The 12530-nt window shown below is 63.8% G+C and overlaps 1 protein-coding gene across 1 annotated transcript; it reads right to left on the reverse strand.

Annotated features, from left to right (window-relative positions):
- Window positions 1-5415: 5415 nt before the first annotated feature.
- ATP5F1B (ATP synthase F1 subunit beta) lies at window positions 5416-11203 on the reverse strand. The gene is made up of 10 exons (XM_084610374.1): window positions 11051-11203; window positions 9778-9960; window positions 9073-9247; window positions 8458-8579; window positions 7902-8086; window positions 7423-7581; window positions 7035-7157; window positions 6666-6878; window positions 6060-6261; window positions 5416-5640 (listed from the first exon to the last, which is right to left on the reverse strand). The coding sequence occupies exons 1-10, from the start codon at window positions 11181-11183 to the stop codon at window positions 5543-5545; spliced, it is 1593 nt and encodes a 530-aa protein (XP_084466500.1). The 5' UTR covers window positions 11184-11203; the 3' UTR covers window positions 5416-5542.
- Between the last annotated feature and the right edge of the window lie 1327 nt (window positions 11204-12530).

The following is a 12530-nucleotide window of genomic DNA, read 5'->3' on the forward strand; positions in this document are numbered from 1 at the left end:
GGAGCAGGTGGCTGCAGAAGCCCGGGCGGGCGCTGATGTCACCGGCGGGCGCTGCTCCTCCCCGCCCGGCCCCGTGCAGGAGGCAGCCGGATGAATTATTTAAAGGTGCAGGAGCCATTTGCAGCCGGAGCGGAGCGAGCCCCGGCCCTGATGTGCGGGAGGGGGCGGCGGCTGCAGGCCGTAATAGGGAGCCCCCACCCCCACCCCAGCCAGTGCATGGGGTGCCGTGGCGGATGTGCACTGTAATGCCCCCCCCAATGCACCGTGACCGACGTGCATCGTCATGGGGGGCCCCCCCAATGCACCGTGACTCACGTGCATCATAGTGCCCCCCCCGTGCATCATGACGCACGTGCATCGTAATGGGGACCCCCCATGCACGCTGACCCACGTGCATCGTAATGGCCCCCCCATGCATCATGACGCACGTGCATCGTAATGGGGACCCCCCATGCACGCTGACCCACGTGCATCGTAATGGGGACCCCCCCATGCACGCTGACCCATGTGCATTGTGATGGCCCCCCAATGCACCATGACCCACGTGCATCGTCATGCCCCCCCATGCACCCTGAGCCACGTGCATCATAATGGGGCCTCCAATGCACCATGACCCACGTGCACTGTCATGGGTCCCCCCCCAATGCACCAGGACCCATGTGCACTGTAATGGCCCCCCAGTGCACCATGATCCATATGCATCGTAATGGACCCCCCCCCAATGCCTGTCTGGGCACCCTCCGATGCCCTGGACATGCCACATGCACCCTATGACACCCCCCCAGTACACCAGGCACAGGGTAAAGAGTGGGTGCTGGTGGAAGCTTAAATGGGTTCAAAGCCCTAGGGAGCCGCACCTCGCTAGAGCCCCCTGAGAATGGATTTAGGGGTTAAAAAAATTCCCTTCCCCACCCACCCTCTAGCCCTTGGTTCTTTAGCCCAGGGTTGGAAGCAGCCGGGACCTCTTCCCAGCTCCCCCCGACAGTGCCAGGGGAGCCCACCCCAGCCAGGGCTTTCCCCAGCTGGGCTGGGATCGTAGGGTTAGGCCCTGGTCCCCTTTCGGATCCTGCCCAGCAGCAAGTGCGGGCAAAACTTTGAGTGAAGCCAGCTCACCCTGCCGCAAACTAATGCCCCAGGAATGCAAGGGGGGCGCTCTTCCCGCAGAGCTGGCATCGCCCCAATCCCCAGCATGCTGATAGGGGGCGCTGTGCCACTGGAGATCCTGACTGCTCGTGCCCATGAACATCCGGCCGGCACTCCACCAATGGAGGGGTTAATCAGCCGGAGAAGGGGGGTCTTCACTTCCTGTCCCAAACTGAGCGTGTTGCTGAGAAGGTGCTAAACAGCTGCCACGCCCCACCCCAGAGGCAGCTGCATTTCAGTGACAGGTGATCTCCAGGCTAGCTAAGTTGCAAAGCATCCTGGGAATCTTCTTTCGAAGCCTGGGCCAGTTCAGGCACCGCAAAGGCAGGCAAATGCTTTCCTCTCCCTTCGCCGCTGCGCTAAATCTTGTGCCTGGGAAAGGGGAGAACCCTCCCCCCCACCTCCGTCCTGCTCTGGAGCAGTTGAGCAGCTAGCCGGAGCCCTCCTGCCCCGCTGCATGGGGTTCCATTACGGCTTTGCCCCATGGGCAGGCCGCGAAATAGCCAGTCTCTGCCCATGGCCGATGGGGAAATAGAGCTGGTTTTGGCGGCAGTCCGAGCTACACATGGTCCTGGGGCACTGGCTGCTTTACGGCACCTGAAGCTGCCAGGCAAAGGTGGCCTCCAGGCCTGCGAGATAAAGGAATAGGGCAGGGAGCTCTGGCACTGGGCACCACCCGGTTGGAGGGGCATGAGAGCCCCGCTGCTAGCCCCATCCGAGGGGAGAGACACCGTCCCTGCTGGCTGGCTTCGCTGCTTCCCTCCCTGGCATGCTCAAGCCTGACCCTCCCCTGGGGCCCTCTGCAAAAAGGGCGTCCCAACGCCTCTTGTGTTGAATGGGGTGCAGCCCAAGGGCTCGGTGTTCCCCACGCAGCCCCCAGCATCGGGCACCTTGGTCAGGACAGCCAGCAGACCCCAGAGAAGCGCTTTTCCCCTGCCCCTTTCCTGTGCCCTCTGGCGGGGGGCTGGTGCCTGGCCCCTGGCTGGCTGATTGCGCGGGGGAAAGTGTGGGGCGGAACTGGCGAGACCTGGCACCGATCACCCACCCGGGGCTCCCTGGCACACAGGCCAAACCTCTTGGACTCTGAGCCGCGGGGAGAGGCCGTGTCACTCCCTGCTGTGTGCTCGGGCCAGCCTGGGAACCCCCCGCCCCAGACTGCAGAGCGCCCCACGGAGCCTGTTCCCCACCTCGGCCCAACAGGAGGAGCCAGGCTGGTGGGATTTTCAGCCCTCCCCACCCTGATGCTTCTCCCTGCGTCTGCTCAAAGGCAGGAGGAGATGGCCTGGGTGAAATGTCCCCCCAGGCGCTGTGTCCTGAGCTGGGGGAGAACCCATCTCTGCCCTGCACTAACCCCAGGGGAGTGGGGCTGGAAGGGGGGGCACTGGGGCACATAGCCACTTTCCTCTTGCAAGGAGCCAGGGTTTCCCAGGGCTGGTGGGGCTGGGGCCTTGGTCCTAACTCATTTCCCCCCTCAGGGACTGGGGGGGGGGGGGCTCTTCCCCTTCTCCCACGGTTCATGCCCCTCTCTCTGACCCCAGACCAGGCTCCCCTCCCAACCAAGGGCCTGGCCTGGATTCAGTGCCAAGTGGGGCATGAAAATCTGACCTTCCCCCCCGCATTTATACTCCCTCCCCCCCACAAACGGTCAGAGGCCTGCCCCTTGCGAGGCTCCCGGCCCCTCTGCTCTCACTAGGGGGAGCCCCGAGCCGGGCCCAGCCACACAAAAGGCCCAGCTGCTCTGGGGATGGTGATTAAAGCCAAGAGGCAGCCGAGCAAATGGCTCTTTTGTGTTTTCAAAATGGTGCAAGAGACAGGAGGCCTGGGGGGGAAGGGGGCTGCTGGGCACCCCCCCAATGGAGAGGCCTGCAGGGGGCAAAGGGGACTGTGGTGCCTCCCCCCCCCAGCTGGCTTCACTCCAGCTACCAGGTCCTGTGTAACCCCCTCTCATCTAACCCCCCCACCCAAAAGCAGCTCCCCGGGGTCTTGGCTGAATCCCGCATCTGCCTGCCCCCCCCCCCACTCCTTCCGGGTCCCAGCCAGCGTTTGCTGAGCCACTGGGTGCTTCTCCCCCTGCCAGGCCCCGGCAGGCTCAGCCCCGCAGGGCAGGGCCCACGGGAGGGGAGGCCGGGCGAGGGCTGCCAGCGCCCTGGAGCGTCCTACCCCAGCGGTGCCTTTTTAAATCAGCCCCCAATAATACGGAAACACCCCTCGCCAACATGGACCACCCCGCACCCCCCCCCCGGTGAGGCCAGCTCCAGGCTCCCCAGAGCCAGCCCCCGCCCCCACAGCTAGGAGCCCCCACAAAGCATGATGCGGCTGGGGCAGATCCGCCCGGCTCGGGCTAGCCCCTGTGCATCACCAGCGGCGCAAAGGGGCCCTGCCCGCTCCGGGCCGCCCCTGCCCTGCTGGGTTACAGACGCTGCCAGGAGAGCGGTTTGGAAACTCCCTCCCGCCCCCAGCCCGGGGCCATGCACCGTCTGGCTCACTCCAGGTGGGTGAACCAGCCCCTTCCCCTCTACGCTTCCTCAGCAGGGGTGGGGCACTTCAGAGCTGCACCCTTGGCACACGCTGGGGGACCCACATGCCCTGGGGCTCCAGGGCTCCGCCCACTCCCATAGCTCTTCTTACCGGGCTGGGCGGGGGCTCTGCTGTCCGCCCCCTCATTGCGTTTAGCCTCCCTGAGGCAGCTGGATACAGTCTTTGGCTCCTGTTGGACTGTTGCCCTCAGAGCCTTCAACAGCTGCCACGTTCCAACCCAGAGGTGGCTGCATTTCAGTGGCCTTTGTATTGCGGTAGTACCCAGTCGTCCCAGTCACAGACCTAGGCCCCTTGTGCCAGGTGCTGCTCAGAGACCAGGGGCCTGGGCTGGCTTAACTCCAGCCTCGTGCACAGAGCCCTGAGCTGGGGGGCAGAACTGGGTTCTAGGCCCAGCTTCGCCACTAAACCAGCTCAATCACTTCCCCTGCCCAGCTTTTGTCTAAGGTCCTCAGGGCAGGGAGAATCCCACCAGCTGTACAGTAGCCAGGGGCCCTGAGCTCTTAGGACCTAGAGATGCGGCTGTAGACCCATGGGATCGGCTCAGGGAAGATGCTGGAGGAAACAGAGGGGCCAAAGGGAAACACCCCACTTATTGCACATGAACCTGGCTCGCGAGCTCTCTGGCAGCTGCTGTGGGTGGAATATCCTCGCCCCAGTCCCCAAGCCAGCCCTGCAAGAGGAGCAGTGAGCAACTAGACAAGGCAACCAGCTGGAAGTGCATCCCCCCAGCCTCCCTCTGCTCTTGCATGGGGTACAGGCTTTGCAGAGCAGTGGCTGTTAGCGCCGGACCCAGACACTCAGGAGTTAACAGAGCCAGCCGCAGCCCGCAGGTACAGCTGAGCAACCCGCTGCTTCTCCCCCACGGACTCTGCACTGGCATGTCTCCTGCAGCACTTCCCCCCAGCCCGGGGCTGCGTCATCGCCCGGCTGCCAGCGAAGCCATGTTAAGAAGGCACTGGTGCCAGACCGGGGCTTTCAGGGCAGAGGGGGATGGGGTCAAAGACTGGGCCTGGAGCCGGGGCAGTGCCAGAAGGTGGCATTCAGGAGTCTTGCGGTCCTGGGTAGGTGATGAGCGTATTAGGAAGCAGACAGGGCTGGGTACTCGCCCCTAGGCCAGTGGCCCCACCTCTTAAAGCCAAGCCCAATGGTTGCACACCAAGAGACAGAGGCTCATTCCAAGAGACCACCTGCCCCTGGGAAGAGAACGGCGCCGGCCGAGGGAGGACATTGGGTCAGGCCAGGCCAGGCCGAACTGTTTCAGAGCCAAGGCCCTTTGTTCTCTGCTCCCCAGAAGCATCCGACAAGCTGCTCTGCAATCTCAGGCCCTCACTACCCACCTCCCCCAGCCACCATGGGACAGAGTTCGGCCGATCCCCTCACCCGCTAGTTAAGCGTGGGCAGGAGCCGGGCCAGAAGATTGCACCGCAGCACGGCCATGGGGGGTAGCCACGGACTAGCCAGGAGCCACAAACAGCAGCTCAGGTTGGGAGGAATGACTCAGCAGCTATACTCCTTGCTGCCGCTCAGCCCCTCCACAGGGCACAGAGCCGAGGGGAGGGAAGGGGGCAGCTGAGGCCCAGCGACCAGCTGGGTTGGAAGCTAGTGGCGATGTTTTACGAGCCCTGCAAGTTATGCTGTGGCTCCTAGAATCCCCCCCCACTGATCCAGGTGTCACCCCTCACTCAGAACTCTGCCCCATGCAGATCCTGCCCCCCACAGCCTCAACAGCCCTGCTTCATGTTTTAGACGGATGTTTTATTGGAAACTTTAAATATACTCTGGAGACAGGACAACACCCAGCTCGGGCCCCGAGGAGCCGGGTGGGGATGCGCTGGGGGAGAGGTATGACGGAGCCAGTCGCTCACGAGTGCTCTTCGGCCAGCTTCTCCGCCTTCGCCACAGCCTCCTCGATGGGGCCCACCATGTAGAAGGCCTGTTCCGGCAGGTGGTCGTAGGTACCTGCGCAAGAGGGAGCAGTGAGGAGGGGGACCCAGCTTCCCTGCACCCCAGGGACTCCCCACAAGGGGGCAGCAAACACCAGGGCTCTTATACATGTGGGGAAGGTCCCTGCAGCTTCACAGGAATCATGGGGGGGGGGGGGGGGGCATGGGTGTGTGTGTGTGTGCTATATCCCCCCCCTCAGCCCAAAGAGCAGCTCCCCAGCTGAAGCTGGAACACACCAGCCAAGTCCCTGCCAGGCAGCCCAGGACAGCAAGACAGCCACATACCTCAGTGCCCTGCTTGCAGCACCAGGAGATGTGGGTCCAGCCTCCCAGCTAAGAGCAGAGGGGAGACTCCATGGGCCACAGCCATTGTACCCCCTACTTCTAGGGCTGGGTTAGCTGAAGAGTCAAGAAGCCCCACCCCTGGCACCTCACCTCCGAGGATGTCCTGGAAGCCCTTGATGGTTTCCTTCAGTGGGACCAGTTTGCCCAAGTGGCCAGTGAAGACCTCGGCCACCTGGAACGGCTGGGACAGGAACCGCTGGATCTTGCGGGCACGGGCTACTGTCAGCTTGTCCTCCTCCGACAGCTCGTCCATCCCCAGGATGGCAATGATGTCCTGGAGGGATTTATAGTCCTAGGGGGAGAGAGAAGCGCTGCAGGCCACCGACAGGCTGGCAGAGCTGGGGGCAACCAGAACTGCCCGCTCCTCGGCAGCTAACCAGGGCTCCCAGCTGGCCAAGCCTTCCGTACACAGATCCCACAGGCTGTACCCTTGAGCTTCCCCTTCCCATCAGCCTCTAGGCCAGCTGCTGTGCCCCCAGCCTGGGGGCACAGAAGAGGGGACCCAAGCGCCCCCCAGTCTGTGCTCCTCCCCTCCCCTCTGTACAGACGGGGAACTGAGCTGCGGAGAGAGCAAGGAACTTGTCCCAGGTAACACAGCAGGGAACTGGACTCTGCCCTTCCACGGCCCAGTCTCACCTCCTAACCACGGGGCCTTTGTCGCTCTCACCCCATACAACCTCCCGTCACAGCTCTCACCTGTAGGATCTTCTGCACCCCCCGGGCCACATCGTAGTGCTCCTGCCCCACGATGTTGGGGTCCATGATGCGGGAGGTGGAGTCCAGAGGATCGACGGCAGGGTAGATGCCCAGCTCAGCAATGGCGCGGGACAACACAGTAGTGGCGTCCAAATGGGCAAATGTGGTGGCAGGGGCAGGGTCGGTCAAGTCATCAGCTGGTACGTAGATCGCCTAGGCAACAAGAGAGATGGGCTATGATGGCTGAATGCCACTGGGACGTTGCCCTTGAGGTCATGATACAGCAGCACTATGGGAAACCTCTTCATGAGCCGGGAGAGGCCTGTGTGTCCGAGGGCGCACTGACGGGCCACTCCCCAGAACAGTTACCTGCACAGAGGTGATGGAGCCCTTGCGGGTGGTGGTGATCCTCTCCTGCATGGTGCCCATGTCAGTCGCCAGGGTGGGCTGGTACCCCACGGCTGAGGGGATTCTGCCAAGCAAGGCGGAGACCTGAAAGGAAGCAGAGCCAGGTCAGGCGGAGGCTGCAGAGACACAGACGGCCTTGCCCGGACGGGAGCCTTTCACATGGATTGGACGAGGTGGGACAGTTCCATGGTGAGACACAGAAGGGCCACCTGGACCTGCAGGGAGTTCCTCCCCCGACCCCCCTTTTCTCTGGTGGCCAGTGCTCCCTAGCTCACCCCGTTGGCCAGGGGACCTGCCAGTCAGGCTGGGCAGGTGACCATGGCTCCCTGGCACCGCCCTGCCGCCATACCTCAGAGCCAGCCTGCGTGAACCGGAAGATGTTGTCTATGAAGAGCAGCACGTCCTGGCCCTCCTGGTCCCTGAAGTACTCGGCCACTGTCAGCCCAGTCAGCGCAACTCTGGCACGAGCGCCTGGGGGCTCGTTCATTTGCCCATAAACCAGGGCGACCTGCAGCACAAAGGGAGCGAACGTGTTACCAGGACAGCTGGGGCTGCTTGCCAGGCCCCACCTAACGCCCTCCGCTGGGCCGTTCCAGGAGCCCCAGCGCTATGGTGACAGACTTACTGCCTGCGGCTAGGGACAGCCCTAGCTCTGCCCCCAAGGACCACACATTTCCCAGAGGGGCTGACCCCGAGGCTCTTTGCTTGGCCAGCCACAAAGCACTGCTCAGGGCACGCTTCCTAGATCTGAAGGTTCGGCTTTCCCTCCTGGGCAAACACGGCGGAGCAGCTCGACCCCTAGGGTCCTTATCCAGGGCCCCCCCTCACCTTGGAGGTTGTGTCCTTCAGGTTGATGACTCCAGACTCGATCATTTCATGGTACAAGTCGTTCCCTTCACGGGTTCGCTCCCCGACGCCGGCAAACACAGAGTAGCCACCATGGGCTTTCGCCACGTTGTTGATCAGCTCCATGATCAGCACGGTCTTGCCCACGCCAGCGCCTCCGAACAGACCTGGGTGGGTGGGCGAAGTGGGTGCAGTTGGTTAGCTCAATAGCACCCTGACAAGCAGCTCCTTTGCCACAAGGCTCTCCCTGCCCCCGCCCCTTTTTCCTTCTCAGGAGATTGGAAGTGGCTTCAGCAAATCAGAAGAACGAAAGTCACCAGGTTACTCATCAGCGAAGGAAACAGGGCGCATTAGCAAGGGCAGGAACGGATACGACTTCTGAACCCACCACGCTCCTCTTACTCGGCCCCCACACTAACAAAGGTTCAGGGTGGCTTCCTAAGCTCTGAAAGGGAGTCTAGCTCCACGAACCATGTGCTGACCCCCCTCCCGAACCCCGCCTCCCTCCCCCACGTGGGCCCTTTGATTTGCAACGTACCGATTTTGCCGCCCTTGGCGTACGGTGCCAGCAGGTCCACCACCTTGATGCCAGTAACCAGGATCTCTTGCTCTACGCTCATCTCAACGAATTCTGGGGCTTCGGCGTGGATAGCAGCAAACCTGCAAGACAGGGGCCCAGAGGATCACGTCAGCTTGCAGAAGTTGGATGGCCTGGGAGGATGGCATTCAAGGCCTGCTAGGGTGTACTGTGCCACCGGCCGGCGACCACAGCTGGAGGAAACACGAGCCATTGGGGTTTCTCTTGTTGTGGGCAGCGGAGGTTCAGTTCACTCTGCTTCTCCGCATTTGCACCGCACCTAGGCAACCGGGACCCACGCTGGCTATATTCAAGGCACTACTGAAATCTAAGGGCAGAAGTTACTTAATAGGGAGAAAATATCCGATGTTCAGTTTAGCTCCTGCCAATCAAGTCCCTGTAACGCCATGGAGACGCCAGTGCAAACTCTCAGCCATTTAACTAGGCCCAGAGGGTCTGCGACAATGCCCGCCCCCCACTCTCTCAGGCAGTCCCAAGTGACATGCAGCCCAGTCTCTTTGCCAGGGCTTGCCCCTTCTCCCCCGCCCTGCAAGGCCGGAGACCGTTTGCACTTACTGTTTGGTCGTTATTGGGCCTCTCTCGTCGATGGGCTCCCCAATCACATTCATGATTCTACCAAGGGTCTCAGGGCCTACAGGGATTCTGATTGGGGCCCCGGAGTCCAGCACTTTCTGTCCTCTCACCAGGCCTTCGGTACCATCCATGGCGATGGTACGAACTGTGTTCTCACCTGCCGGGGCACGGGAAAGGAGCATTACATGGATGCTACATAAAGGCAATCACAAGTAACAAGACAGTTGCTGCAAAACCAGTCCTGACTGACCACTGCAACCTGTCCTGACTGACCACTGCTGTGTGTGTGTGTGTTTCTCTGTACTCAGCAGGGAGGACAGTTCCAGGGACGCCTAGTGGTTAGGGCACTAGCTTGGGAGAGCTATATTCAGCTCCCTGCTCTGACACGTGTGTGACCTTGGGCAAGTCGCTTTGCCTCTGGTACTGGAGGCTGCATAGGTAGCCAAGGTGGAAAGGACATCAGAGCAGGTGACGTGCACAGGAGTCCCTGGGAACAGCTTTCACTGCATCCCCCGCTGTGGCTTCCTCCTAGACAGATTCAGGCCAGCAGCCATTTTAAGCCTGCTCCTCCTCAGACCATAGTAGTGGCTTCAGCATGCTCAGAAGAACGAAAGTCATCACATTTGATCATCAGCGAAGGAGCCTCAACCCTGTGCCAGTTACAGACCTGGAGGGGCCGCCGCTTACCCAGATGCTGAGCCACTTCCAGCACCAGCCTGGTGTCCCTGCCCTGCACCTCAAGGGCGTTCAGGATCGGGGGCAGCCCCTCGTCGAACTGGACATCCACCACGGCGCCGATGACAGCCACGATGCGGCCCGTGGCAACCCCGGCCTTGGCGGCAGGGGCCGCTTGCGCTGCATAGTCCCGTCCTGGGATGGGGCAAAGGAGGCGAGAGTCAAGGTCAGACGCTGGGACAGGGGACAGGCTGCGATGCCCCAGCAGGGGATTTGGGGGAAAACAAGCTGCTTGTCAGAGGGAGCTGGGCCCCGTGGGAGAAATGATCCTTGCAGCCGTTGCCATCTGCACCCCGGGGGGACCAGCGCCCCCTGCTCCCAGGGCGAGTCTCCCGTCCCCCCCCTTCGGACCCGGTTCCAGCCCGGCTCCCTCCCCGGCACCGCCCCCCGCTGGAGCCCAAATCTCCTGGGGTCCCCCCCCGCTCCCACCCCCCCCACTGCGGCCCAACCCCCAGATCCACCTTCGCTGCCCGCCCCCCCCCCGCGCCCGGTTCCAGCCCAGCCCCCCCCCCGCTCCCACCCCCCCCACTGCGGCCCAACCCCCAGATCCACCTTCGCTGCCCGCCCCCCCGCAGCCCGGTTCCGGCCCGGCCCGGCCCCCCCCCGCTCCCTTCGACCCCCCCCGCAGCCCGGTTCCGGCCCGGCCCCCCCCCGCTCCCTTCGACCCCCCCCCGCAGCCCGGTTCCGGCCCGGCCCCCCCCCGCTCCCTTCGACCCCCCCCCGCAGCCCGGTTCCGGCCCGGCCCCCCCCCGCTCCCTTCGACCCCCCCCCGCAGCCCGGTTCCGGCCCGGCCACCCCCCGCTCCCTTCGACCCCCCCCCGCAGCCCGGTTCCGGCCCGGCCCCCCCCCGCTCCCTTCGACCCCCCCCCGCAGCCCGGTTCCGGCCCGGCCCCCCCCCGCTCCCTTCGACCCCCCCCGCAGCCCGGTTCCGGCCCGGCCCCCCCCGCAGCCCGGTTCCGGCCCGGCCCCCCCCGCTCCCTTCGACCCCCCCCCGCAGCCCGGTTCCGGCCCGGCCCCCCCCGCTCCCTTCGACCCCCCCCCGCGGCCCGGTTCCGGCCCGGCCCCCCCGCTCCCTTCGACCCCCCCCCGCGGCCCGGTTCCGGCCCGGCCCCCCCCTGCTCCCTTCGACCCCCCCCCCCGCGGCCCGGTTCCGGCCCGGCCCCCCCTCTGCTCCCGGCCCCAAGGTGACCCCGCCCGGCCCGGCCCGGCCCCGCCCCGCACTCACGGGCCCCGCCGGCGGCCGCGCCGCGCAGTAGCAGCTCGCGGAGCGGCCCCGCGGCCCCGGCCGGGCCCAGCGCCCCGCGCCGCAGCAGGGGGGAGGCGGCGGCGGCCGAGCAGCGACCCACGAACCCCAACATGGCGGCGCAGAGTGAGCCCGGCCGCCCGCCCGCAGAAGACCTGCGCCGCGGGGCGGGGCCGCCGGGCCGCACGTCACCCAGGCCAGTGCTCCCTGTTGGGCGGCGGGCTTGCCCGTCCTGCGGTCCCGCGCGCTCATTGGGCGAGGCTCCTGTCCATCGCCCCGGGCGCCTCTCTTCCATTGGGCAGGAGCTCTGCCACTCGGGGCACGCTCCCCCTCCCAGTTGGTCCGCGCGAGGGAGGAAACCCTCCGCGGAGCTTGAAGGGGATTGGCCGCTGCAGCTGGAAAAGGCGGGCTCCCTGCTTAAGGGCACAGGACCCAGGAAGGCGTGAGCACGTGTTCTGCCTTGTCCTTGCTCCAGGGCAGCCCGGGCCTGGCGGGGATGGGGGGCTCTGGTCGGGGAGGGGGTTTCCTGACTCCTGATCCCACAGGCCTTTCTCAGCCCCTGGAGCCGGCGTGGCCCCCAGGGAGCGTCTACACCTAGATGGGCCCTTGGCCTGGTTTTAAGCCAGACGGTCCATTTTAACATGGGTTCGACCCCTCTCCGGTACTGAGTGAAAATCCGCACGTGGGTTGGTCTGGGCTCACTTTGAAGAGTGCAAAGCTCCCTTCCCGCTGGCGTGACCTTGCCCCAGACATTCCTGGGGGGGGGGGGCGCAGGGGGTCACCCGATCCACCCTGCCTTGTAAACCCAGCTCTGCAGGTGGGTTTACAAGGTGCTGCCAAGCCGAGCTTCTGCGCCCACACTGCAGGGCTTACAGTTGCTGGGTGTGGGTCGCCCAACCAGGCTAACGTACCCATGCTGCAGCACGCAGCCCTTGGGGCTAGGATTTGAGTTGCATCCACACTGCAAAATGACAGGCCTTGGACCTAAATTACGATGGGACCCAAGCTCTGACTCATCCCCCTAGCAGGGTCCTGGGATTTGGGTCCTGAAGGCTTGTTGACCTGAGGCTGGTTTGTGTGTGGACGGAAGGGGAATCCGAACCAGCACAGGGATTTGTCCCAGGTCACACAATGAGACAGCAGCACTGTTAGAAACAGAACCGTGGAGAATCCACTCTCCGCTCACCCAGCACAGAGCTGGGGAGAGAACCCAGGAGCCCTGGCTCCCATTTTCCCCTCCACTAACCGCCTCATTCTGTGCCAAATCAACACCAGTGACGTGTTAGTGCGCCGTTCCCACCGTCGGGTAGCCCTGGCCCCAAGTTATGACACCATTTTAAGTCTGCCTTTTTTTTTAAAAAAGGAGTATTTCCATAACTGTGAAGCTTGAATAGAAACCACAGTGGTTTGATCACTGAAGCGGTGACGTGCATGGGTCAGAGCACAGTGCTCTCCCACTTCG

The sequence above is a fragment of the Lepidochelys olivacea genome (genome assembly GCF_965140295.1).
Source record: "Lepidochelys olivacea isolate rLepOli2 genome assembly, chromosome: 20".
In the NCBI taxonomy this organism is placed as follows: Eukaryota; Metazoa; Chordata; order Testudines; family Cheloniidae; genus Lepidochelys; species Lepidochelys olivacea.

Bases quoted from the DNA above. Each gene is read 5' to 3' on its own strand.
- ATP5F1B (XM_084610374.1), bottom strand. From the start codon at position 11,183: ATGTTGGGGTTCGTGGGTCGCTGCTCGGCCGCCGCCGCCTCCCCCCTG. The intron at 9,961-11,050 runs GTGAGTGCGGGG...GCCCCATCCCAG, and splicing joins CGCGGCCGCCGGCGGGGCCC to GACGGGACTATGCAGCGCAA. The intron at 6,262-6,665 runs GTGAGAGCTGTG...CTCTCCCCCTAG, and splicing joins GGGTGCAGAAGATCCTACAG to GACTATAAATCCCTCCAGGA.